Genomic DNA, 27,615 nt, shown 5'->3' with positions numbered 1-27,615 from the left:
GCCTTACAGCACACAAGCAAAATCACAGTCAGTTTCACCAAAAAATAAACCTTGTTTCATCCCATGGAATTACTGTCATCATGGACTTAATAGCATGCACCAGCCAAAAAAATCAAACTGAACACATTATCTTACATGCAGAAAGAACACTGCAACTTAGGTGTGCAATTACTTTTTGGCCTTTTCAAAGTTTTATTGTAGTTTTGCTGCCATATCTTAAGTCTTAAGCTGTAACTGTGTAAAAATGTCAAGAGATGTTCCTGAAGGATTTCCATTAACTCAGTGGTCCTCCAACTGCGTCAGGGTACATACCTACACAAAATAATCTGTACAGTAGCATTCCTTAAATCAGGCAGCCATATCAGAATAAATCAGCTGGCTAGAGTGATGGAGGACATGGACATTTTTTATATAAAGGCTACAGCAGGCAGTAACTGAAGAAAAGACAGTAATATTTTGCTCTTCATCTATATTTTGAATGTAATTTAAATATATATATATTGTTTTGATACTATATGTGCTTAATTGCATGTAGTTATTTACATCAGGTCAACAAGTCAACTAGAAAAATCAAGTACTATTCATGTATGCATTTGTAAATCCAAGGACACGAACAAGTATCTTTTCTGATAATTTCTTCTACAAAGAAGGAAGTTTAAAGCATTGTTCAGAAACAAAAAAGCATAAAAGACCTTGTAAGACAGGTCAGTCACTCTAAAATAGTTTTGAGAAGCAACAACAAAATAGCAGATAGAAATTTCTCTGTGTAAGTTACTGTTTTTACTATTAGTACTATTTTTTTTGGCATGCATAATTCCCTGCTGATCAGAAACTCTAAGTTTCATTGCAAATCGGCTTGCTACTTCCTGTAAAGCATTTACCTGGTGGCTTGCCAGAACAAATATTTTAATGTAAAATTTAATAAATGGAACAAAAGGTATTACATCTAATTTAAAATTCCATACTGTGTAAACTACTGGTATTAATGTAATTGAGTTTGTAAACAATCCATTTGTGGAAGCTAACCTTAGACACCGTATTGACCCAAAATATCTAGTGCGGCTCATCTGCAAAATGAAGCATCAATGCCTGGAATTCATTAAAAGTGTTACATGTTTAATTTTTCCTGCCCTACAGCTCCATTGTCTCGTAAAATTTTTCCTTTGATGTCCCCCACTAAAAGAATTAAAGGAATATTGTAATTGAAATGTCATTAATAATTCACAGGACCCTCCTCCACCAGCAATACATCTGATGAAATATTAATCGAGCGCCACAGACTGACAGTCTGCAGAGGAGCACTTGCCTGTAATTTGAACCACGAGTCCTGATCTTGCTGTAGCTCAGACCTGCCAAGAAGGCAATTATCTGGATGGTCTTGCCCAATCCCATCTCATCTCCCAGAATTCCTCCTGCCTGCTGGCAGTGCAATTCCCAGAGCCACCTAACACCTGTCTGCTGGTACCTAAAACAAGGAAAAAGAAGATGGCAAATGTTTGATAACATGGATCATAACAGAAAGTACTCATGAATTAATCATCTAGCAAGGTTCTTATACTAGTTACAGTAACATGCTGGATGTGTGTTTTACATGAGTGCTGTATTTACTAGGTCATACATTTTTGATGCACTCAGACATTACATGTGACTTTAATTCTTTATGCAACACTAACACATTTCTAATTAAACTGATAGTCACAGTAATTAGAGGGTATTTTATTTCATGTATATTTTAAGTGTTAAAAGCAACTTGGAAAGCTACTTTTAACAAAGCATTACCTTTCCAGAAAAGAGGACATGTAAGGGTCTAGTAAATTATATTACTTGGAACATATACCTTGAACTGAAGCAAAAGCTTGACTTCTAAGGGGTACAGACTTCATATTCCACTGTGAAAACTGATCACGTCTGCCAAAGCATGCTTTCTTTTTATGTAAATTCATTTAATAACATTTAGTCTCTTTCAAAGTAGAAGAAAGCCATCAAGGCAAAATGTTTTGGAAGGCAAAACAATAGAAACTATTCCAATGAATGGGATGCAGCAAAGCATTATTATGAGAGAGGATCAGGGCAGTTTCCACTCCCAGTTATTCACTGGAAATTGTGTAAGCAACAGTGTAAAATAGATTAGACTGGAAAGCAAGATTTACAAAGCCAAGCTAAAAAGGTGGAGACAAGACAATGGACTGAGAATCACTTTAGGACATGCTTTTTTATAATTATATGAAACAGAGAGATCAGTAGTAATAACACACCATGTATGTGGGTTAAATTGAACACAGAACAGAAAGAAATGAAGAAACAGTATATTTTAATCACAATTAAAAAAAAAAAAAAACCAACAAAAAAACCCCAACACATTTCAGCACTTCCGTGTCCTGTAACTTAAAGGAAGAACAAGGTTACTGTTATCATTTTCTTGATGGCATGTGCTCCCGGAGTGCAGAGCACAGCAAAGAGCAAAACACTTTTTTTTTTTTTTATTTTTTATGTAAAATTGGGATTATTCATTTTAGGGCACTGACGTATGTGCATTTCAAAATCCCGTTTCATTCTCTGAACAAAATTGAGGAATTTTGGAATTAACTGTCAGGAATACTGACAGTTAATGACACTAGTGTCTACAGAGTACTATTAAAAATCAATTTATGATGAGTTCTGTATGGATTTAGAGAATGCTAAATGGAGACAAACAATCGGCTTGAGTAGTTAGAAAAAGATGATCAAAGAACACATCTAATGGTTCAGACATCATGCTACCTGCTGTCTCAAATGCATTATACCAAGAAGCCCTTAAAAAAACCCTTTAATAGAAATTCATTCACCTCAACAATGCATCAGTCTAAAACCAACTACGAAATGGCTTGCAGGGTTAGCTACAATTAGATTAAGATGTTACCATCACTACATTTTATGAGGACAAAACATTTTCTGATGGAAATCTTACAGAATTGGAGAGAACCCTAATTCCAGTCAGAAGCTGCTCCTCCAGGTTAATGTCCAGTACGTCTCTTCAGAAGACAACCATTCAATAACTTCCTGATATTATTTCGTATTATTTCTTAGGATTACATCCAGTGCTTAAAAGCTAGTTGCATTTATAAGCATATTTCTCTCTTTCTACCCTTCTCCTGAGAAGGTTTCACAGAAGAGAATTAAGTTTATGAAAACTTCTGTTCCAAGCTTATTTAAAAATGGAAAGGATGCAGATGATTTCTTTATGTAATCATATAAACATGCAAAACTTGCAACTATGCAAAAGTTAAAGGAAAAAAAATCCCCTCCCAGTAATTTTTTATGGTTACATTGAAAAGATAATAAATTTTCTTTAATCTTATGCTTTCATTGCACCTTTTTATTGGTTCAATTTTTACTACTCCAAAAACCCTGTAGAAGTAAAATCAAAATGTTGCCTGGCCTTTCAAAGTGTTTAGACTGTGTTTCACATGAGCAATCATGCTGTGATGGATCTCTCAAAATTCACTGCAATAGCCAGCAGAGATGAGCTGCATTGCTGCCGAGACAATTGCACTTCAGATGTATTGGGGAAATCACACACTGAAAGCAAATGATGAAGAAACATGATTTCTTGTTCATACAGACAGCATTCTCTCAGGCTAAGTGTAGACTGCGTAAGGCAACGTTTGCAAATCAGTCTTGCTTGCTATGTTTGCTTTTGTGACACAGGAGCAGCAATGGTATTCTTGCTGGATGTTCCTCAAAGCAGACAAGTATATAGGGAAGAAACAGACTGTTCACTTTAACAGGCTTACCAAAGAATGAACTTAAGGGTCTGCTATTTCTAGTGTAAGCTAACTTCTTCGGAATTCAGTTCAACTTTGCAGGAATATCACTTACAGGATACTCCTGTACACCTCCTTCGGTTAATATACTTCCACGTTTTGTACTATACTGCTCAGAACTCAAAGTTTAATGTCTATTGACTACGGGTCTTCCTACATCAGAGATTTCAGCATTTAAGTCAGACAAATCATTCAACTCAATTGATCTTTCTAACCACTTAGGAAGTTTTGCCAACTGACTCATGCTTGCAGGGATACCCTTCATTAGTGAGGCTGATATCTCTAAGATTAATTTTTAGTTGTCTGCCTTATTTCAATTCCCTTTGGGTTGCTCAGACCACACATCCGTTCTCAGGATGATTACTTCTGCAGTACCTTCGCATAAACAACTGGAGACCGCATATTGGCTGTGTACGGTCCTGGCAACCAAGTCATTAATTCAATTCCATTTCAGAGCTAGTGCTTTCCTTCTGAGGAACTGCAGGACAAGAGTAATAATTTCTCTGAGGTTAAGACTAAGTGGTCCTGTTGAAAGGGATAGCACGCACACCCGTTATAAACCAGGGCTTTCTACTACACTAATTATAAGATTTTAGAGAGTTAGCTTTTGAAAGAGATGTTCTTCCTGCTGTGCGAAATGTTGCCAACAAAAATTGATTCAAGCCTATTATGCATGAAAGCTAAGGGGGAGATTATGGATGAAGTTAACTTGTGAGCTGCTAGCTTGTTTGGACTGCCTTCTGTAAACAGGTTTGTCACACTGGGTGCCATGGCCTCAAAGTAGTGAAACAGAAAGCAGTCATATCCAAATCTGCAATCCAGCATTAAATAACAAAGAATGATCGTAGAGTCATAGAATACCAGGTTGGAAGGGACCACAAGGATCATCTGGTCAAACCTTTCTTGGCAAAATCACAGTCTAGACAAGATGGCCCAGCACCCTGTCCAGCTGAACCTTAGAAGTGTCCAGTGTTGAGGAAGAATGAGTTGTAAATGTTTTCCATCTACTAAAGGAGTTAAGTGTGCACTCTCCATGTTTTAAAATTTTACTGGTCAAAATATTCAAAACTATTTTGTAACATGAATTATAAATAGTTACTTTGAGTAGACTGGGTAGTTATTTAAAGTTGCATATATTTTTTTACTTGCAGAAAATTCCACTTGCTCCACCCAATCACAAAACCACCTATATTTCTTGTTTTCATTTATCACAACATGCCAACACGTTATTCTTCAAAGTAAAGTTATTCTATCACTCCACACTTGAATTAAGAGAAAGCACTTGTCAGTAAGAGAAAGCATTTCTAAAAACAGACAATAGCTTCTCAATTCGTAGTTTAGCTAACACATATTCACAATATTCACATCAGCCAGTTATCATTCATATTTTCATGGAACCGTATTTTGTGCTTGTAATAAATTAGTTTCTTTGAGCTTGACCCTGGAGCCGTTTTAAAAGCAACAATCCTACAGAAACAACTGAAGTAAAAGTTGAGGCATCATTCACTGAAGTAAAAGTTACAGCAAAAGGCACCCAGAAATCACCACGACTGTTACTACTATTATTAATAGCATACAGCAGCATGATATTAAAATAAAGTACACAATACATACTTAAAAAGCTTTTTGAATAGAAATCCTGGTACTTTGAAACCCTCTTCAAATTCAGCATCACTTTCTTCAGAAAGTTCCTCTGCTGTTTGATGTTCTTTGTCCTTCAAACGTTCTTTTTGCCACCTCCTAGAGTGACAAAACAAGGAGTCAAGATTCAATTATTGCACAGAAAAGGCACTATACCAAACTACACTGAATTTTAGACCAGGTAAAAAACCAACAAAAATGAAGTATTTGATATCATGATTTAAATAGTAATCCTTTGGAGGACAGATTTATGCAAGCAAATGCTCAAAATATCTGACATACAGGTGTACACACTCCCGACTATTGAGTTATAAAACCTTTAGAGTTTGATAGCTAGTTATGTTTTACATAGACAAAAATACTAATACAATGGAATCAACAGCTAACATCATCATGAAAGTCTGGCCACTTTAAATTCCTAAAACTCCACAAAACCTCCCACCAAAATGGTATCCATAAAGCTTAGGTATTCCAAAGCTATTTTATTAATATAACCAAATACTGAAATAATTTCTTTCACCTAGAGAAATGTGCCACAATGTATAATCCTACACAGAGGAGTCAGAAACTTCACCATATTTGGGGTGACATACTTTAAATCTGTTAAGCAGTCATCATTTGGGAATTTTCAGGTTTTCAAATTAGAGCGATTTATGGTCTGCAGTTTCATCCCATTTGGACTCCAGGCAGGTTAGAGAATTACCTTCCTACCCCACTGTTCCTCCCCCTTTTAAAAAGTATCTAAGGTCTCAACATCCAAGGAAATTACGGACTTGTGTTTTAGTGACCCAAAACCATCTACCTGTAATAGTAAAGTGTATGCTGCTGCTAGCTGAGTATGTATTAACCAGCCAATAGCACTTCACTGACAATCTGGTTTTTGCTGGAATTCTCCCATGAAAGTGCCATTCACTGCAGGCACACTGAATGCAGTGTATAAACTGACAGAATTCCTACAGTTATTGGCAAGCTATAGAAGAGATGAAAACCATCCTTGTTTTAATATTCTGGATACAGCGCAAAAGCAGTTATATTTCATCTCATAAAAGGCTGAAGGAGGAAACCTGATCATATTCTAGAAGTATCTGAAATATAAAACAGACTAAAATTCTTCAGGTCCCAAATAACTATAAATAGCAGCGACAGGATATAAAGAAGCAAATTCCGACCGAAAAGAAAAAGTCAGTTAAGTCACCTAGCACTGAAATATATTGCATTAAGCGACAAAGAGCCTCCTGAATAAGATGCTAGAAAACTCATTTGTCCAGTCTTTTAACTCTACATTGAAAAACCCTGTAGAGTGCACTCTAGAACTGTCCTCCAGTAACTGGGCAGAGGACTTAACAGGACACAACTGCTTTCCAGTACACCTCCAGTTTCTGAATGACAAACATCACAGGTGAGCGACTGGCCAGTTTCTGTCCTGGTAACATGTCACCATTTACCCATTACACAAACCTCTTATTTTTAGTTTAGGATGCCTCTATAACAGCAAAAAAAAAGTGGCAGGAAGACGGATTAACAGAGTTCTAAAAAACAAAACTCCTAACCCCCTTCCCCAAAACACACTCCATAATCTGGGAAAAAAAAGATTTCCAAACTACTTGAAAACATGAGTCTATTCACATTTTCCTCTCTATATTTGTTTTAATTTTATCTTGATTTTTCTGTAAAGCTTTCAATTGCTTTCAAGCATTCAAACATCAACTGCATCTGGAGGCTGACATACAAACTGTGTTTTATTTTCAGCCTTGCTACATACATAAGGCTGAGTGCCTTATGTTTTCAAACATACCAGCTCAATTTTATCCATGTCATGAAAAAGAAGCACAATCATAAAAACGTTAGTTAATTTCTGGTCTAAAGTTGACAATATCATCAGCTACAGAAACAGTTTCATTATCTTGATTTATATCCCAACCCAACTAGCCAAAAGGAGAGAGACAGATGTCACTGTTAAAATTTGTCTCAAACAACTGCCCATAACACCACCCCTGACATTTTGCACTTTGAACGTGGCAAATAAAGCCACAGACACTATAAAATATTTCAAGTGTTTCTCCAAGTTTTTTAAGAGTTCAGTCACGCTGCTACCTGAGCGCAGTTGTGTTCAGAGCAGACACGACTGGCCCAATGTCACATACAGAACCCAAACTCCTTCCAGCCTGATATGAGAAGTGTCTTCTCCACTAGAGAAAAGTCCTCCCAGTTAAAACCATCTAAAATCGAATTTGATTCACATTTTCTATCTTGAACACATCAGTGAATTAAAGCAAAAAAATGCAGGCAGCAAAGGTCTAGTGTTTCCATTGTATTTTTAACTACTTCAGCAGTTCTTGGGGCAATTAAACCAATGAATCCCATCTTCCTAAGGACACTACTCTGCATTCTATGGTATGAAATAAGGTGAAAACACTAAAAGAGACTCTTCTTGCTGTTAGGTCATTCAAAAACATCTTTCATGCAATCTTGAAATTCATAACAAGCTCAAGCTGTGTCTTCTCCAGTGGCAGCATTAATAAGAGTTTCCCATGTCTACCTGACCACTCACTTCAGTGCAACTTGTTGAAACCTTCACTTAAAGGTTTCTGCATCCCTGGCAAATTCGTTTAAAGAAAACTTGTGTTAGAAACAAGAGAACAGGGAATAAGTTCAACACTTCATGTACAAACAACACAATCATCTACCCTTTCTCATGAAAGAACACCAATTATAGCAGGTTTCTAGATCAGCTTTTCACCACTATCTTTTAAGAAAATACTTACAGCCTGCCTTTACAGAAACAGTTACAAACTTTGAACTGTGATATTGTCTTACTATAGGAAAATAAGTTCCGCCACCTCCAAATACACACAAGTTACAATAACTGCTAAAACCAATTGCACTGACACAATGCTGGATAGGTTTAGAGAGACAGCTTCACTGGAATATATTTTGCTCTCTTAAGTCAGGAAGTCTTCAGAAGCAAAAATCATGATTAAGAGAAAAAGCAGCATATGCAGGAAAAAAAAACCCACAAGACAGACAAACATAGTCTTCAGTTTTCTGATTAAAAACTGATGAGTTGCTGAAGTTTATTATTGGACTGTTCTTATTTCATTATATGAAATAATGCATCCAGTTAAGTAGTAAAAAAAGAACTTACTAAAAATAGAAAGTGTCAAAGTCTTCCCCACAGATACATTTTTATATATATTATATATATATATCCCATCAAAGGAATGGAAATCTTAGACTAGCAGTCTGTTAAATGTTTGATTTAGGAAAATAACATTCATGCTCTGGAGGTTAGGAGGCAGTTATGATACATTCTAGAGGCACAGCATAGAAATGCATTTATTTTTGTTCAGTACTACAATATTGTGCTATCAGGCACAGATGGTCAATTACTTTTCTGAGTTCCAGAAAGCGATCAACAATTCAAATTGACAGATGCTGAGAGCCACTGCTTCAGACTGTGTCATTGCTGGAACTGAGACAGGTCAGAACTTGATTATTTTATCTGACTGGGTTATGACAAGACTCAAAGCAAGTACACAAACTCTTACCACACTAAAATCAAAATAATTGTAGATGACAAAGCTTCCAAAGTGACAGCTAGATATAGACTCCATATTAAACTCAAAAGAGGGCAATAATTTGTACAAGAGTTTGCTTCTGATTCTGTATTGCAATATGAATCGCCGCTAGCCAAGACCGAAGCTTCAGCCTCCCCTGGGAAGGAACAGACTGCCCTCTGGTGTGCGTTAGAAAAAGTGATCCAGAAGCAACTAAGAACAAACGTTTCTGAGATTAACTTGTAGCTGGCCAGGAACTTAGGTGAGTCACCTCTATATTTTCTGCAAGAAGTGTGATCAATGTTGGGATTTCTCCTAAAATCACGCAGGAAAATAGACATGTCTAGAATTTGAACTGATAAACCGTATACTTAATTTTACTAAAGAAAAGTTTATTTTATACACAATCTATTTTACTTCACTAAGGAATATAGTTACACAAGTTGAAGGCTCTGCTACTACATCTCTTCCAAAGAGCTGGAGGCTTTTTGCTCTCACTTACAGGTTTTACGAAAAAGCAGCAATTTGTTGTTAACCACTACCAACTTTCAAAGTGTGAAGAAGCTATCCAATCTTTGAAAGGTTGTGAACTTAATTTAAGATACTGTACTAAGATACTCTATGCTAAAACTTCATTATTTTATTTAAAAAGGTGTAAATATTTACATGGTCAAAGCAATGGGAAGACAAACATGATTTGCTAGACCAGATCAGTGAGTTGGTCACTCTGGTCTTGCTTTTCTCTAGAAGTCAAATTCTGGAGGTAGAAGCAGCAGTAGCTCATATATAACTACAGAGTAACATACTGACCATTTGGCCAATGTATTTCTAACACACCTCAATTAAACTTCATTAGTAGGCCTAGACAATCAGAAAACACAGGTTTTGCAATATCACCAAGGTCTCCTGAATACAAAAGCGTGACCTTTGAGAAATCTACTATATGTTGTCCGTGGATGCTGACATGAATACAATTTTATCCTGAAAGTGCAGTATGAAAGCCATATATCATACAATTAAATCTTTCTTAATATAAGGAAGTATTCAGATACTAAGCCCATTTCCCACTTATTGCAATACCCTAGAAAGAAATTCTGCATCCCAAACAGTAATGAACACAATTTGATTTTTTTTTTTAAATACAGTCAGAAACCAAGCTGAGTGTTTAATATAGTTTGCATTTGTGAAGCACAATATGCTTTCTATTTTAGACAGCGAAGAATCCCTTACAGATTATTCTAATTTGCTAAATTGAAGCATTCAGCATTACTTTTCTGATCTAACTTTTTATGTTCTATATGGGTGGATTTAATTGGTATGTCCTAGCAGATGAAATACATGCAGTTAGTACCACAAGTCTCCATAAGTAAATTAAGACTGATGTGGACAATTACACACTTGAGCTTAAAATGAAAGGTGTATTCAGCAAGTGAGCAAAAATATATCTTCATTTGCGTCTTGCTTTTGCCATTTTAAAGAGCAGTTAGGATGCTCTAAGAAAGTATCTTTCAGGAAAAGTAGTATTTAATCCTTTTTTAATTTATAACTCAAACATCAAGAGATTCAGTAACTCAGATACTTAAAAGAGAGCCCGATTTGAGAAAAAACTACTTATTTTTAAGTATTTTTTTGTTTGTTTCTTTGTATCAACTGCTTTGTGCACTGATAGCCATAACTTCCAGCTACTGAGCTGCTTGGATGTCACTTAGGAGACATGGAAAGAAGCTGCTTTCCTTGCCTTGTCTCTGAGCACTTCACAGCAATTGAACTAAGAGCTATTCAAACAACTGTACTCCTCAAACTATACAGAATACACAAGAAAACACAGATATGGTATTTATCTCCCATAACATGACATGCAATTCCTTCCTGAAGCAGCAAGTAGAGACATCCTGACAACTCCTATGGGCATAGTAACCATAAGATTGCTAATTTCTTGTTTGGACTCCAAGCTATTACCTTATGCAGATACTGTATTAGTGATGTCAATAATGTAAAACATCAACTACATATATTGTAAGCAGCAAGAGTTACTTGGTTATACTTGTGCTTTGAGTAGAATCATAGAATAATTTAGATTGGAAAAGACCTTTAAGATCACCACGTCCAATTGTTACACACACAAAGGAAAATTTTGATTAACATGTAAAAATTCTTTATAAGTTGCAGTTTCCATATCTGCAAAGTCTTGAGAACGGCAGAAAACAGTGCAGCAGTTCTGTTGTTGAGACCACAGAAAAGCTTTATTTCCTATTCATTTAATCTGCATACAAAGTTATTTTTTATTTTGTCATCATAGGTATTATAAAAGAAGCTGAAAACAGGTGCATTTTCACTCATTCCAAAGTCTTCAAAGAAACTGGCTCTGCCATAACCTGACCATTTCACTGGGCAGAAAGCAACAGGTTAGGATTCCATCAGCACCAATTCTGAACACTTCTAGACCAAGACAGTCACAGTCAAGTATGACAAGATACACAGGTAACATACCTGTTGATGGGGATCAAGTCTCTGAGATCTCCAACACCACTCCAGATTACCTAATCCTCTGGGTTCAGCTGGTTAACGGCCAGTATGAAGGATATCAGGCCCTGATGATGAGCTACTTTTAGCTGAATCTTAAACTTATCTTTTAGATGCTTGACACTATCCTACTTACTTTACTCTCCATAATTCTGATGTTCCTTGCTACTGTTCATTATTTTTGCAAGCTATGATTCACCTTAGCTGTCAACCTTTTCAGAACAGAAGATTTTCCCTGTGTGTGCATAGCAGCATGGCTCCAGCAACAGTAACCAGAGAAAAACCAAGATCCATGCATGGGAAAAGAACTGAAATTACTGAGAGTGTGAGCTGAATTCTGTATAGCTAACTTTTTCATGTTCCACTGATCACATCTTGCTTTGATTGACTAGGCCAACCACAGCAAGTAGTCTTTAGAAGGAAAGGAAAGAGCTGAGTGATCTCCTGTATGCCCTGTTTGCTGCAGAAAACACCAGCTCCTGTTGTGAAAATCATTTCTTGTTCTAGAGATGTTTTGCAGCTCTGCAGTCAGCTAATTATCATGCTTTAACAACATCATCATATTTTCCCCTCGGCACAGACCAATCTCTTCAAGTCCAATCTCCGAAAAGTTTTAATGTAAAGGAAACTCATTTTCAATCTTAAAGAGTGTACGACTGTATTTGGCACCAAGCACAAGACTAAATGTTCAGAAGACTAAAGTAATCCTAAAGGATTCTCCCTTGCCTCTCTCAGGGGTAAAATATACCATAATCTCATCCATTCGTTTGCATTCAAAAGTAAAACTGACATGAAATAAGACATAAATGTAAGCAAATGACAGCATTTCCATAGCATTCTTAATATGTTTCTTAATTCACTACATTTTATTTTCTCATGACATTTCCCATAATGAAGATTACCTGAGGGTGTCAGCATAAAAACGTCAATGTGGACAGCTGCAGCTTAACAGCCACAATAACTGGAGCTATGAAATTTTTAAGAGATGTAGTGTTTTGGTAGCAATTACAGTTATTGATATTTCTAAAATTCATTTAGGCTTTTATTGTAACTTTAGTAACCAAAAGAAATGCAGTCTATGATATGACTTTGCTAAGGATAAATTGTCACAATCTTAACATTATTAAAAAACGTGTTTGAATGAATTTAAACTGAGTCATATTAAAACTTTCAATCAAAATAAATTACTCTTGATGAAAACACTGAATTAAAAATGATTTAATATTGGTTTAATTTAAACGTGAAGAGTACAGTTTTATTCAATAAAATAGTAAATATTTTACCATTTAAGTACAATTAATTTTTGTTAATGCATCCAATAAAAAAAACACATTTCTCTTTGACCCTTTGGACACTGCTCAGATTAGCCTCTTGCCAAAATCTTCTATTCAAGAGCAATAAACTATGCCTTAAGTTTGAGAAGCAGCATCCTGGAATTGCAAACCTACTGTCTCATATCAGCTCCTGACCTGCCTTTGTAACCTCGGATGTGAACATGAAGTCGAGCTCTTCCTACCTGAGGCTTTGTTACCAGTAACTCTATAACCATGAGTACCTCTACTGACAGAAGATAACTCCCTCCACAGCAGCTCAGGCTCTCACCACAGGAACAGATGGTGTTTGTATCTCTACTTCTTGACCCCTTCTCTAAAACAGCTTCATTTAAATCTGTAAGCTTTTGGGCTTCCATAGAAGGGTAAAAGTCAAGTCTCCCAAGCACCAACCAAGTTCCTGTGCTAGCCCTTATCACTGCATCAATCACTCTTCACTGACAGCCCTAATATCTACTCTTCCTTTCACTCTAAGGCAGCTGTTTTCAACTTGGAATCCATGATTTTCCAGAGGACTATAAAACTACTCGAAAGGCATTCACTAAAGGTAATTAATTAAAAGTAAGCATGCTATCAACAAGCTGAAGTTCATTATATAAAGCTCAACACATACTAGAAAACAAAAATCACGCCAGTGGTTAGAGAACAATTAAAGCAAACAAAACCAACCATTTTAGTGATCTTGATCTTTTGACTCCCAGCATGTGCAGACATGTCTCCTAACTTACTGGCACATCTAGTCAGCACTTTAACAGCTTAATAGATTACATGTCACTTTGTTGTCCCTTCCAGATGTTTTTCAGGCAGTTGTGAAAATGGAAACATTGGTCAGTCTAATTGTTAGGAGTTCAACAGCTATGCTATCAGTGGAGAAAACATCTCAACAGTACACTGTAGCTACAGAGAGATCAACACACAGGCGATACAAATTTCATAAATCACAGATTAGCACAAAGTGTTTCATCTGCCATTTTCAAAAATGACTTGTGTTCATAGATGTATTTCCTCACCTAACATAGCAGTTTATATAATAGATGCTGGTTTTCCTTAGAAACCTCACTCAGTTTACAAACTTTGGTCATCGTAGCAACAGAAAATGCCACTACCAGCATTGTCACTATGTCTTTAGATAAGGATGGTTTTACCCTCACTCTCATCAAGAACAAAGAGAGGAATACCACTGTCAAATAGAGCAGCTATGATCATCCTGATTGTCTTGTTTTCCTTACTTCAGGTCCTAGCAGTGTATTACAGACATTGCCCTTTGCATGTTCAACATCATTTGTTAATGTTACAAAAAAAAAAAACAACACCTAGGACTAACCTTAGTCTCTGTTTATAATAGTCTTCATCTCCATCATCTCTCCATCTCTTTCCCTTGCGCTTCCCCAGTGTATGCTCTTCTTCCTCAGAGCTTGGAAAGAAGTCCACATCATCTTCAGCTTCTTTAAAAGCTCTCTTCACTGAATATTTTCTTTTACTTGACAAATTCCTGAGTTCATAATCAGAATCATTCTCACCAGGAGAAGATGCATGCTCTTCCTCCTCTTCTGCTGCTGCTGGATCAAAGAGCTCCTCATCAGGTACATACTCAGACTCTCCACTATCATCCTCCTGTTCACGCCTGAACTTCTTGGTCTCAAGATATTTCTTTTCTTTTGGAATCTCTGCCTTTGATTGAATCTGAAGGGCATGCTTCTGGAGTTTTCTCATGTGTTTTTTTAAGCGCTTATCTGTTTTTGACAGGGCTTTACCCCCTTTTTCCTTTTTAGTAGATGCAGAAGCTACACATTTTTGAACATTTTTGGCCTGTGCTTTCTTCTTTGCTCCTTTGTGAAGAGATAACTTCTTTCTTTCAGATGACAGCTTAGCTTGGTCTGCTAAGTACTTCTCAAAGTCAGATGCTTCATTTAGCATTAATCGTCGTGTCTTCCTCTCTGGCTTCTGAGGTATCGTAGTACCAAATGGAGTCATCTGGCCAGTACGAATGAGCTCTTCCCATTCTGTTTCCTGAACAGGCATAAGCATACTACCAAGACATGATGGACCAGGTTCTACAACAAAAATCAGAACATCCAGCATGCCTTTAACACCTTCTAAATAACTCAAACACAAAACAATGGTGTTTTGTCTTGGTTCCCTGCCCCGCTCTGCACACCCCCCCCACCCCAAGCTTTACGTGCATTCAGTTCGGTTTTTATACACAACTTGAAAGTCCAAATTATCATCACACATAACACTTGAAGGTCAAAAAAGGCAAAACCAAACAGAAGAGAAAGCCAAAAAGTCAGACCAACTTCTACTTCAAACTGCTTCTCAAATTTCATACAGGAAACATTACACATACTATAAAAATGCAAATATTTCTGAAACAGACGGCAACAAGAACTACCATAAAATTATATCCCCCATGGCACATGAACTCTAATGTGCTTCTTATGCTGTCAATTCAACTCATGTCACCATCTTCAGTGGAAGAAACCACTGTGTTCCCATATGCAGCAACATCGCCCATGTCTATTTTTATTATTGATTTTTCAGTACTACTCATAAGCTTGAAATTTGACATTCCCATTACCATCCCAGGATAGGTGCAAATCTTACAAAACACATAGAAGATTGTCTTCCCTCATGTTTCAAATAAAAAAAAAAAAAAAGAAAAAAACCCTAATTTTCCTAGTCTACAATACTAATATTAGGATTATGACTTTAAAAGTCAGATTGGCTAAACAGCACATTGCCACTAAAGAGCACTTCATTTAAACTGCCTAGAAAACTACTTTACCTATTAACACAAACTATAATTGGTGGTTGAAAACAAAGAGGAGGGAAAAACTCTTGAATTCTAGAAGCTGAAGGGGAATTCCAGCCCAAAGTCTGTTACTAGGGCCCAAAATTTAAAAATAGCTGTACCAGAATTGCCAGCATGGCATGCCACTGTATATGGTCCCATTTAAAGAACTGTACTTGTCAAAAAATCATGTTTAGCAAATAATGATGATGCATCAGGCACAAAACTCCTTCCTTTCCATCTCCTGAGTTTCCCAAACTACTGGAACTGCACAACTCCATTTCTTCTGTCTAGGGCTCCATTCACTTCTGAGTTACATTTCATCACACTAGGTGCCTCAATTCTACTTCACGAATTGATGCAAATAGAAAGAATTAAAGATGCTTTTCTACTGAGAAGAGGTTACTAAGGTTTTTGATTCCTGTAAGTCTTCTTGTAGCAGGAAAAAAGCATGAGCTTTCTGAAATCTGGAATCCACCCCAGCCACATCTGCAATGGACAAATAGCACAAAGATTTTACACCTCTGCAAACAACAATAAAACCCAAAAGTGATGTGCAGATGACAAGGAGGTCCAAACTTGCCCTGCAGAACACTACGGATTAGTGACTGTGGCCAAGACACAGCCAAGACGGAGTTACAAACCCCAAGCTCAGTTTGCAAACTGCAAACAGCAGTGAGAGAGCGCACCTAGTGAAACAATGAGAGAACAATTATCTTGCTTTTCAAGACAACTTTTTTTTTACCCCACAGTGCAGCCTGAAAAAGAGAAGCCATTCCCCTTCCATTTCCAGTGATACTTCCCAACAGTAAGAAAAAACAATTTTGTTAATGCTGATTGATAGCATCCAGTGTATAAAATGCAATTCAATCATGATGTTAGTCATCTTTATCAAATTAGCTGTGAAAAAATGTTAGTATTTCCAATTTATTAAGCCCAATACTCTAATGTGCCTCAGCCATCCCTACTGAGCTGAACACGGATTAACATCCATTTTGTAAAACTTCCCACATGAATATGCCAAGATCTGCAATTCTGCAGGTGCAGAAATAAGTGTTCTTAACTCCCTCTTTGAAAGCAAATCACTGAAATGTATTTCCTTGCTGGCAAAGATCTTGCAAACTAGTTTAAAACAAAAAAAGGCATTACATCTAAGTAGAACTGGACTTTCAGCCTCCTCCCATACCTTCATCTTCCTCCAATTCAATCTCATTTACTTTGTTGAGAATCTCTGTTCCACCAAGAACTGCTTGCAGACGCTTTTGTTTTGCTTTGATCTTCTTCAGCTGTTGCTCCTTGAATGACAAGTAGATACATAAATTAATTTTTAATCTGGTTCATAAATTCACTATCCTTTTTAAATACACTTAAATTACTACATTTGCAGTATTTGCCACCAGAATCTCATATTCCAATGTTCACAGTATCACACTTGCAACAAGAAAGCCCAAAAAACGTCACCACAGTTTCCGTAAGGCTTCAACCTACAAGCACACATTTTCACGTGTACAATCATCTTACGATATGCAAACAGTAAGATCAGATTGTTTATAGACACAGATTTCACATGCACATCAGACATCTTGATGTACATCTTTTGAGATCATTTTATGAATGTGTTGATTCTAGTGAAGGAAACCCATGAAGTAGATTAGTGAAACGCATGGAGAACACCAAAATATTTGTTCATTATTTGCAAGACTGGGTTGATGGTTAATAAGCCACTAAAAACAGCAATAAGATTTAAAAACAATTTTATCATTCCAGAAGTTTTGGGAGAAACTGAAACTATAAATCAGTCCATCATCCTTATATGTTTGTACACACTTAATTCAGAAGTGGTCTCAGCTAACTTGAACAGCAAAAAAGATAAAGTAAAATTACTTAAAAAAAAAAAAAAGAAAAAAGTCACCATTACAGATGTTATAACAAGTATGGCTCATTGCTGCTATGAAAATAGCTAGCTCTTCCATTACACCTTTTATCTGCATGTTATATCCTCAACTGTATATTTACTGGTGATGTCATAATTCCTTGGTGGTGTTAACTTTTATTTATGAAACAAGACATTCCAACCAGTAGAACAAATACATAAGCAATGTAACTTTCCAGATTTTTAACTCAATTCTTTGGAATTCTTTCCTTACTTAGAGAGGTACATACTTCAGTAAAAATTGAGTTAATGGAAATTGAGATATTTTTTTTTTCTTTTTGGTGACCATTGGTTCACTAGCCTGCTCATGTCTTCATGTAGCACTTTTCAAACCACAAAGGGTAAGCGCATTCATGTATGATACAAAATATTATCTCCTGTGTATGCACTATTATCCTTGCTAACAGAGTACTTTTTATCATAAAACACTCCCTGTATGACAGGTCTAAGGAAACAGCTTTCTTGTACCAGTCATTAATTTTCCATTTGTCTCAATAATGGAAGAATTCAGTTTTCTTTAACCGTTTTTTTAATACTACAAAAGAAAGAGTACTAAAAGGCACTTCCGTATGCAAAAAGTAGCTCAAGATCAGTTTTCAATACTCTGCCTACCTCCAAACAGCCACCAAAACACTCTTGAGGTTATTAGGACTTTTACAGATTATAGTTTTCATACAGGAATTTACACTTCAAGAATTGTCAGAGATAGCTAACAATGAATCCACAATTAGGTTGGAACTTCCTCTGCAACTTACATCTACATAAATTACTTCAATATTATGAAAACAAAGCAAAATGTAGTGTCCAAGTACATAATCACTCTGTAGTGGTAAGTCTGGTTTAATGCATTTCTTCCCACTACCTCCAAGTCATTTGTTCTTAATCCCGTGCTACTATTCAGTAGTCACTTCAGGGGGACAGTACTTGATGGGCCAAATTGTGAGCACTGTGTTATCCAAGTGCTGAAATGATAAACATTAAAAAGAAACAACCACTTGAGGGAGTGGCAAATGCCCTGAGACTGGGAAGAAGTGCTCAATGGCAAAGGACAATAAGTTTTTCAGCCAGGTTTATCATTAGAGAAAATATTAAGATGCATTTCCATCAGCTGGCAAGCTGATCAAAGTGCTACATTCCTGACCAGAACTTTCAGTTTTCTCAAGTCTCCTTCCGATTCCCAGCTGTATGGGTCTGTCACCTTGATGCCTGCTAGACTATTTCACAGACTCCTTTAATGCACCACTCTGGCAGAAAAAAAGCTGGAGCAACTTCTGCCAATGAGTTAAAATGTCTCACAGAGAGGAATGATGTGTACTGGTACAATAATTATATTGACAATAAAAGAGGATTAAGGGAAGGAAGGTAGGGAATGAAGACCATGAGAGGTGAGATTTAGGTCAACTGTGCTTTGCTAATTGTCCAAATACTACTAGGAAGGATTTAATTAAAATAACGCAAATCAATCTTCCAAGGAGATCCTGGAAATTAGTTATTTACATGTTTTGGTAGAAAATTAAAACAGAAGGAACAGCAACTGTAGACTGACTCTGAACTATATAATTAAGCAAGAATCTAAACCTTAAGCCAAAATACAAGCTTTCAGCAGGAAATCAACGTAATCAAATCACCTTGTTATATTTTTGCCGTTTTACAGAATCTAGTTTTCTGCTTATATTTTTGTTGTCAGCAGCTTGAGGTGAAAGTTGCTCAATAATTTTATCTATTTGTTTCAGAGATGTTGTACATGATCTGAAAAAACAAGAAGATTACAATGTACTAGTCAATTCTCGAAAGAAAAATGGCACATTCTCAATTCAGACAGTTTAGAAATTCCCAGACATTTAAGGTAAGACTTAAAAATGTCTAAAGGTAAGTTTCTAAACAAGTATCTTATGTTTAGATAACCCTGGAAAAGCTAAACACTTTAAAAAGTTGCACATCACAGTACTAAAATATTTTTAAACAAAATTTTGCTAACATTCCAAGGCAAGGAAACAGAGCAAACCACTTCAATATTTTGTACTCAAAAGTTACAAGTCTGACGATTATAATAAGCAAGTGACAGTTGTTGCTTTTATTAGTCAAAGTAAACAAAACACAAACCAAAAATCTAAGTCAGAAATCACATTTCCATTTCCTAAAACTGTCTGAATAGATTGATGCCATTATATAAGGAAGTTTCCGTACACAATATGAAATTCAGGTTGAACCACCTAATTTCCTCTGTTTCTGCTGCTGAATTCATTTGCAAGGAAGGAGGCACTGCCCCACCATCACAAGCAACAGATCTAGCTTTGTTGATTCAGAATATTTCATAAGGATAAACACATTAGCATCCCAAAGTATTATGAAAAACCTCAAAGAAAACTCTTTACAACACCTGCAAAGCAGCCATTATTCCCCCCACATGCAAAGAAAAGCACTACAGAAGTCTCTGCAACTGTCAGGGAGAAAATTATTGGGCCATATATCTCTCCAGCTCTAATCTAGATTCTACCAGTATTCTCCTAGGAGACATATTTTACCAGCTCCCCAGCTATCACTGCCATCTTCACTTCTCCATTTTCTTTCAACAGTTATGAACCATCCCAGCACTTTCTTACTCTTCTGTTTTGTTGCTCTGAAGTACATCATCCTCTGCACATCTCCTACCTTTTGGCTTTTGCCTCCTTGGGCCTAGGGTCTCTTAAGACATACTGCTATTATCCTCTTCCACAAAGCTTTATTTAACAGGACCACGGAATTTAAACAGGATTTAACCTCAACCATTTTTATTCTCCTTCTTCTGCTTAAATCTGTATGTATATTAGAGAACCATCCAGCTTCTACCATGAACTCTGTGCCAATTACTCAAAAAGCACTTCTTGCCTGATTTTACCTTTTGTCATGCATTCACCATGCTACAGGACTTTCACCAACTCTATCATGTTCTACTCATATGTCTTTCCTTTTGTTAGCCCCTCTGCTCAACAAGCCAGCTATATCTCTGCTAATTTTCTCCAAAACTAACTTTCAGACTTGCACATTACATCTTACGCAGAAGTTCACACAGTAACTCTATAACAAGATTAGAAACAGAAAAGTGGAAAACTAAGATAAAAACTCAAAAGAGTTGCAGCTCCTAGCCCTCAAAGTCTTCTACTATCAATATATTATGTTAATTAAGCATTTGTTTAAGGTGTCATTAAGTACTTCATTCAAGTACTTATGATAAGGTTGTTTCAGTTGTCACACACTCATTATATAGAGCCATCCAAGTTACAGAAAGCAAATAACCAGCAGCAGATAACCCCATGAAGCATACAGATTTGAAAAAGTGGCACTTTTTCTGACTATATCTTCAAATAATAAGAGTATAACGCAGTTCTCCATGGCTAGAAAACAGGTGCATCTTGGTAAGGTAGGAGACAAAGCAGCAAAACAGGAGATGCACTGTCCTCTACTGCCTTGATGCACTACTGAATTAGTCAAATAAGAGCAATGAAGCATTGCTCTGATGTGAAAAATATGTTCTTCTTTTCTAAAAGGTGAGTGACTCAGAAGACTACATGTGATCTAGTGCTTTCAAAACATCTTTTTGTCTTCCAGCTTATAAAAACACGTGACACCAAGCCTCATTAGTCAATAACAGAAAGGAACAGTAAGAAAGGACACAAAATTTACCTTAAGTCATCCAGGACAGACTGATACTCTTTCTCCGCATCAGCTATTTTTGCTGCTTTATTAGCTTCATTAATTGCATTATCTACTTGCTGAAGAACTCCTTGCTCCAATACATCTTGGTCATAGACATCAACTCCTAAACCTTTGAGCTCAGCAGCCTGTGCACTATATGAGATGGACTGAATCTGCTGCCTGTTGATCTGTAAAAGGGGTTGTCCTCTCCTGGGCACCTCCAAAGGAAAAGCCGTGGAAGTCAGAGACAGGCTGTCAGAGTTGGGAGTTCTAATACTATCACCCAGGTCACTGTTACAAATGTCATTTTTTTGTTCAGTTCCTGATTCCTCAGCATTATGCTGGCAATTATTGCTTGCAGAAGTAACAGGTTCTTGTTCTTGGATACTGTCTGGCAGGTGGCTGTTGTCTGTTGGCATCCTCTGCTCAAAGGCAACAAAGAACCACATCATCATAAGAACATTCACACACACAACGTTCTTCATGAAGACTGTGCCCAAATAAAAGAAACACACTTGTTGTTTTGCTTATGAGAAATTCTTGTTTCAAAACGCCTAGTAGTCTACTTCTCCATGAGCCCCTTCCCCAAAGCCCTCTCCACACTAATTTCCTCAATCAAACAGAAAAAGCGACTAAAACTTCTTAAAGACAACTATATAGAATACTCCCAGAAGATGCTGATATCAGGACAAACAACACAACCTGTAAAAATTACTCTCCTTGCCAGAGAGTGCACTCAGTCTTGTGTGTACAATGGTCATCCTCCAGTGGACTACGACATAACAAACACATGTGCAACTTAACACATCCAAAACCAAAAAGCTGAAGTTTGTGAAACAGGGTAAGTCTTGCCAGTGAAAGCACTGATGAGAACAGCTGCTTGTAGGTTTCAGTTTGACAATTCAGCTCTGAAGCAGAGCATAAAGCCCCTCAGTTGTTAGGAAACTGACACTGGACTGACTTACCACGGCAAGCCCGGAGCTGCTATTGTTTGGAGCCTTGAGGGTGACACCGTCTTCTGAAAGGATGTATTTTTTTATCAACTTAGGGGACAAACACGCGTCATTAACTTGCAGGAAGTTACTACTAGGGCAGGGGGGCTCCAGCAGCCACCTCTCGGTCCCGGCTCACAGGTTTCTTCCATCAGCTCCGAACGCGCACGCAACCGGTCCGGCCCTGCATCCGAACAACAGGTACCATGACAACGCCGCGCTCCGGCCGGTTCCCCTGGGGGACCCCCGGCCCCATCCACCCCCCGGCTACACCGGCCCCCAGCGTCCCGCGCTGCACCGCCTCCCGCTGCCAGCCCGCCCGGAGCGGGCAGCGCCGGGGCCGTACCGCCGGCCGAAGGCAGCCCGCCGCGGCTGGCAAAAAGGCCCGGCCGGCATGGAAACGTGAGAGGCGAGGGGCTCCGGGCGCCACCGCCTCCCCCGGCCTCTGCCCGCGCCGGGCGGGGGAAGCCGCTGGCGGAGGAGCGGAGCCGGCGCGGCACTCACCTCACTGCCGGACACCGAGACCCTCGGCACCACCGCTCCCCTGCCCGCCCACGCCGAGCGGCCATGCGTCACTTCCTCAGCCGCCGTGACCGTCCCAGCTGCGCATGCGTTGTGCGGGGCAGGGAGGTGTAGGGGTATAGTTCTGCCCGGGACAGCTGTGCCGGCGCCCGGCGGTGGAGCGGGAAGCCGTGCTCGGCTGTTCCCGAGACCTTTCCCGTCGGGCTGCCTTCATAACGCGGCTTCACCTGGCAGCGCACGGGCTGGGTGGGGGCCGCTTGCACAGCCGCCCGGCAGAGGTCGGTGGTTTCGGGAGCGGTGCCCGCAGAGCAGAGCTGCGGAGGAACCGCTTACAGGGACCGCTTCAAAAGTCCAGTTTTCCCCCTTGACAAAAGTCTTTAATGTCAGGTGATTGTCCTTCGAAAGGCGTGGGAAAGAAAGCATGATATAGCGTTTGCAAAATTAGCCCAGGACTTAAAAAAACCAGACCTTGTTGTGCAAATAGTATAATTTGATTGCATCAAAGTTCCTTCAAGGGGAAAGGGAAAAAAAATAGAAGGATGCTACACAGCCTGGGATTGCAGCGGGATTGTTTATAGGCTTAGTAAGCAATCAGTGAGAGCAGTAGTATTTTAGGGACTGTGGTTCTGCCTGCTGGGCTCTGTAGCAGCACGTTCTTTTCTGCATTCATTTATATTGTCTCCCCAATTCTCTGGTAGTGACAAAAGCAGAAAGCTAGATTTTCTCCAGGGCTGCTTTTGGTTTTTCTGCCTTCTCACCCCTTCTTTCTCCCCATTCCAGTAGCATGAAAATCCTGACCCAGATCACCCTCCTTTGGGCAGCAGAACTGAATTTACTGGCTGACAGCCTTGAGTCTACTGTGAAAGGGTGAATACAAAGCAGAATATATTTGGGAAATGTTATGCTAATTAAATGGTGATGCAGGTAGAGTTTAACTCTTGGCTTCAGGGGACACTGTGATTCAGTTTGACCACAGAGTTGCTTACTTCAGCTGCTTTTTAGTTGTCCTGCTCCATGTCTTCTGAATGTCATATTTTTGCAGTGATTGTCTTGAAATGAGATGCAGATTTAAAAAAAAAAAAAAGTATTATTATTTTGTAGATTATTCAGCAGTGGAGACAAAGCATGTGTAATTAAGTGACAGTCATGATATCTTGCTCTTCTCACGCTTAATTTCAACAAAATGTTACAGACTGAGAGAAAGCAAGCTTGTTCAGTAATGATAGTACATTTATAGTGCATCTTTGATGCAAAGAAATCCCAGGTCTTACTGATTAGTCACCCTGCATGTAGAAGACTACGATTGTAACTATGCAGAAACGTTACAGTTGTTTAACAGAGGAATAGCAGAGGTGTTGTTTCTATATAACTAGATGTAATGTGTTAATCATGACAGTGTAAGGATGCAGGTTAGGGCGTATAGGGAAACACGGTAACTGTTATTAGATTTTACACTTTGCCTTGTTTACACCCCGCCTTTAGATATTTGTACACATTGATGAGATCTTCCCCACCTTCCTTAGGCTATACAGTCCCAGCTCTTTTTCAGCATTTCCTCACAGGGAAGATGGTCCAGTCCCTACTGATCCTACTAGTCCTTTGCTGGACTGTCTCTAATAGCCCCATATCTCTGTTGTACCAGGAAAGTCCTAGTTTCTCTAGACACTGATTGTCTGACATTTTCTCAGCTCTGCTCTTACAGTGCATTGATGGAGCTCACATTACTGCAGCAAAACACTGTTCATGAATGAAGTATCCAGTGATTCAAGCATTTCAAACATAATGGAAACTTTGTTTCCCCAAATTTGTGGCATACCTAGCACACCCACAGAATTCATACACACTTGGTCCAAGTGTAGGAGTTCTGTTACTTTTTCTCATAAATCACCACCACTGACAGTTTTAGTAAAATGCTGTGTCCTACCAAGTTTTCCATGACATGTGACACCATTTCCTTTAACCTCTGCTGGTGTGAGAGTTAATGACTCTCAGAACTGTTGGTGGCCTGGGCTAATCGTGAACTATAGTTACAGGTCCTTGACTGAAGATGTTGCTTCCCCTTCTGTTCCCTTATTCCCTCCAGCCACCAATGTCTGGGAATCTCAAGAAAACACAGAACTGCTCCTCTAAGGTCTGTAAGGCCAAGAGCCAAAAGGTCATCAGGCAAATAAAGCAGTACTTAGTTGATATGCTCTTTTTTTTTGTTTCCTTTGCCCTGAAATTTGTTATTACTGGAAATATCCTTTACTTTGCATTTAATGGCTAGAATGAGGAGACTGGAGGCTTATTTTTAACCTTTGTTGCCATGTTCTAAATACAAGCAACAATGCTTTGTAATTGCTGAAACAATTGAAAATCTGGAGTGCAAAGTATTTCAGCAGAGTGAGAAAGGCAGCAAGCGGGGAGTATTTAAGGACAGAGAAACACAAAGCTGTTGTCAAAACTAAACTGAGGGGTAGGCTCAGTTTTCCAGAAACTGATTAATAAGGGGAAAAAATAAGTTTTTCTGGAAAAAAAAAGAAAAAAAAGAGCTTTGTATTATTTGCTGTGAGTTTTCAAAGGAAGAGCTGCTTCTTTCCTAAGCTTAAGAGGAGAATGAGTGAAGATTTTCTTATATGTTAACAGACATCTATGGGTTAACAGATTACTAATGTGGGAGATGGTCAGTATTAATCCAACATTAAATACTATTGCTTCAAGGCAGGTACTTGCAGAACAAAGCAGCTACAGTGGTGTCCTGACTGTGAGTCCAAATGTCCCTGGTAAAGCTTGCTCATAAAGATCCCTGTTGTGCTCTGTATATGTGGGATATCAGGGACTGAAGACAATCTTTGTGGGAGTGTTCTGAAACCATGATATAAAAATGTGGGATGACCTTCCAGCAGAGACTGATCAATGTCATCTGTGAAACATCATATACATTGGGAATGATGTATAAATAATAAGCCTATTGTGCAACTGATAAGCTGGGTCAGGCTCCCAGGTGGTGTGAATAAAGACTGTTCAACAAAAGTCTACTGAAACCAGGTCTCCCAGCAGCTGAAAATCAGTGTGGGTTCAGTAAAGTCATAGCAGGGATAGATTTGAAGGTAGTTCTGTGGAGGTCCGTATTTGATCCATTTCCAAAACAATGCCCTTCTTTACCTCTTCTATCTCAATACATAATTTTGCTTAAGCAGGTAACATCTATGGTTTTGATCTGTTCCAGCCTCAGCTATTGCCTAGTGCTGTCCGTTACAAAAGCTGTAAAAGTAAAAAATCTGTATTAAAAACCAGGATGACTTTGAAGTTGTAGTTTCAGTGCGGTCATTTTCAAAGAGAAAATTTACCAAAAGTTGAAGTCTGCTCACAGCAACATACACACATGGCTTCTGATCCTTTCACATAGTCACTGACAGAGCCCCATGCATCTGTGTTTCTCAGTATATTATGGCAGTATTTCATTGCATTTACCTTAATTGTCTTTATTATTTTTTTTTTTTTCTGCATGTAGATGACTGCTAGCTGTGGTGCAGCTACTTTGCTAAATCACTGACAGTGTGGTTTCCTGGGCAGGACTAGTTCTGCTTGTTTGCAGTATTTATGCTCTTTTACTTGAACTAGCAAGACTAGGAAATTAAAGTGCGTGGGTGTCTTCCCTTTCTATCAGCCTTATGGGATTACTGGGAAGGATCCTGGCAGAACATATAAAGTAGCTCAGAGCTCAGCTGTCAGTTCTGGAGAGGTGTGAGGAAATACAAACAGGCTTCCAAGGAAGCTCAAATAGAATAACAACTTGGAAAGGAATTAATTTGTTTCTGCGACTCTGAATTGGGTAATGAGAAACCAGGTTCTGTAAATTATTGTCAGTGATGAGGGGGAAGGGGGCAGTGGTTTAATTTTTAGTCCATTTTTATTCAGTTTCCTACTCTAAAGAGACCTGGGAATTCTATGAGAAACACATTGCAGTGCTGTACTTGGTTTACCCAGTAGTAACCTGCCATGTACAAGTCCTGGTTCCCTGCAGGAGGTGGTCCTCTCAAGCCCTTCAGTGTCCTGGTTGTGCTGTTAAGGGTGTGCCCTGCTGACAGGTGGCCAACTCTTTAGTCTTGCTATTTCAATTAGGCCTTTCCTCCACAGGTTTTAGTATGTATTTTGCCAAACTGAAGACTAGGGAAGGACTTCTTGACCAAACATATTTAAGGATTTTGTTCTGAGGAAATCCTGTACATGAACTATGACTGACTGCAACTGGCCAACCACACAGAGAGGCTCAGACTGATCGGCTAAGAAAAAAGTAATCTGAACCACTACATTTTCAGAGTCAAGTGACCCCAGGATTTGAACATCATCTTTCGAGCTCTCATCAGACAAGTGTTTACTTGCATTAAGGTGACCTGAGATGGCTGAGCCTCAGGCATGTGACTGCTACTCTTACTTATGAAGCAGTCCCAGCGGACTCAGTACTTTGCTAAATATTTAAAGACGCTCCTTGTCCCAAAGTGCTTAGGCCTAAGATTTTCATTTATTCATAAATTCATAGAGCTTAAGGCCAGACAGGGCCATTAGATCATTTTTTCTGACCTCCTGTGTGACACACAGCAAAAATTCTCACTCAGTAACTCCTACATCAGGCATGTGTCTTGGAGCTGAGGTAGCACAGGTGGCTTAGCAACGAGTCATGTTTTGATGCGACTACAGTGGACAGTAGAAAATCTACTATATGACTTAGATTGTTCTAGGGGCTAATTTCCTTATCGTAAGAAAACATGTTTCAAGTAGCCGGAAACACCCTACCTTTAAAAAAAGGTGTTTAAATAAGAGTATGACCAGTTAAACATGGTGGAGGGAAAGACTCCAATGGAATT

The 27,615-nt window shown here is 38.4% G+C and overlaps 1 protein-coding gene across 2 annotated transcripts in view; it reads right to left on the bottom strand.

Moving 5' to 3' along the window:
* The window catches only part of ERCC6 (ERCC excision repair 6, chromatin remodeling factor), a 46,938-nt gene extending 24,102 nt beyond the window's left edge, over positions 1-22,836 (bottom strand). Inside the window, exons 1-8 of one of the 2 annotated variants that reach the window (XM_071811943.1) lie at positions 22,751-22,836; positions 22,220-22,430; positions 21,243-21,676; positions 19,208-19,328; positions 16,833-16,941; positions 14,180-14,909; positions 5,418-5,543; positions 1,307-1,465 (exon numbers count right to left, since the gene is read on the bottom strand). In XM_071811943.1, coding sequence (XP_071668044.1) covers positions 1,307-1,465; positions 5,418-5,543; positions 14,180-14,909; positions 16,833-16,941; positions 19,208-19,328; positions 21,243-21,673 — 1,676 coding nt within the window. In that variant the 5' untranslated portion in view covers positions 21,674-21,676; positions 22,220-22,430; positions 22,751-22,836. Of the gene's footprint in view, positions 1-1,306; positions 1,466-5,417; positions 5,544-14,179; positions 14,910-16,832; positions 16,942-19,207; positions 19,329-21,242; positions 21,755-22,219; positions 22,431-22,750 lie in introns of those variants that run through there. The other variant, XM_065843618.2, reaches the window with a different exon arrangement.
* Between the last annotated feature and the right edge of the window lie 4,779 nt (positions 22,837-27,615).

The sequence above is a fragment of the Patagioenas fasciata genome, chromosome 8, assembly GCF_037038585.1.
Source record: "Patagioenas fasciata isolate bPatFas1 chromosome 8, bPatFas1.hap1, whole genome shotgun sequence".
Taxonomy (NCBI): Eukaryota; Metazoa; Chordata; class Aves; order Columbiformes; family Columbidae; genus Patagioenas; species Patagioenas fasciata.
The sequence above is the reverse complement of the archived record's forward strand: the minus strand, read 5'-3'. Positions and strand labels throughout refer to the sequence as shown.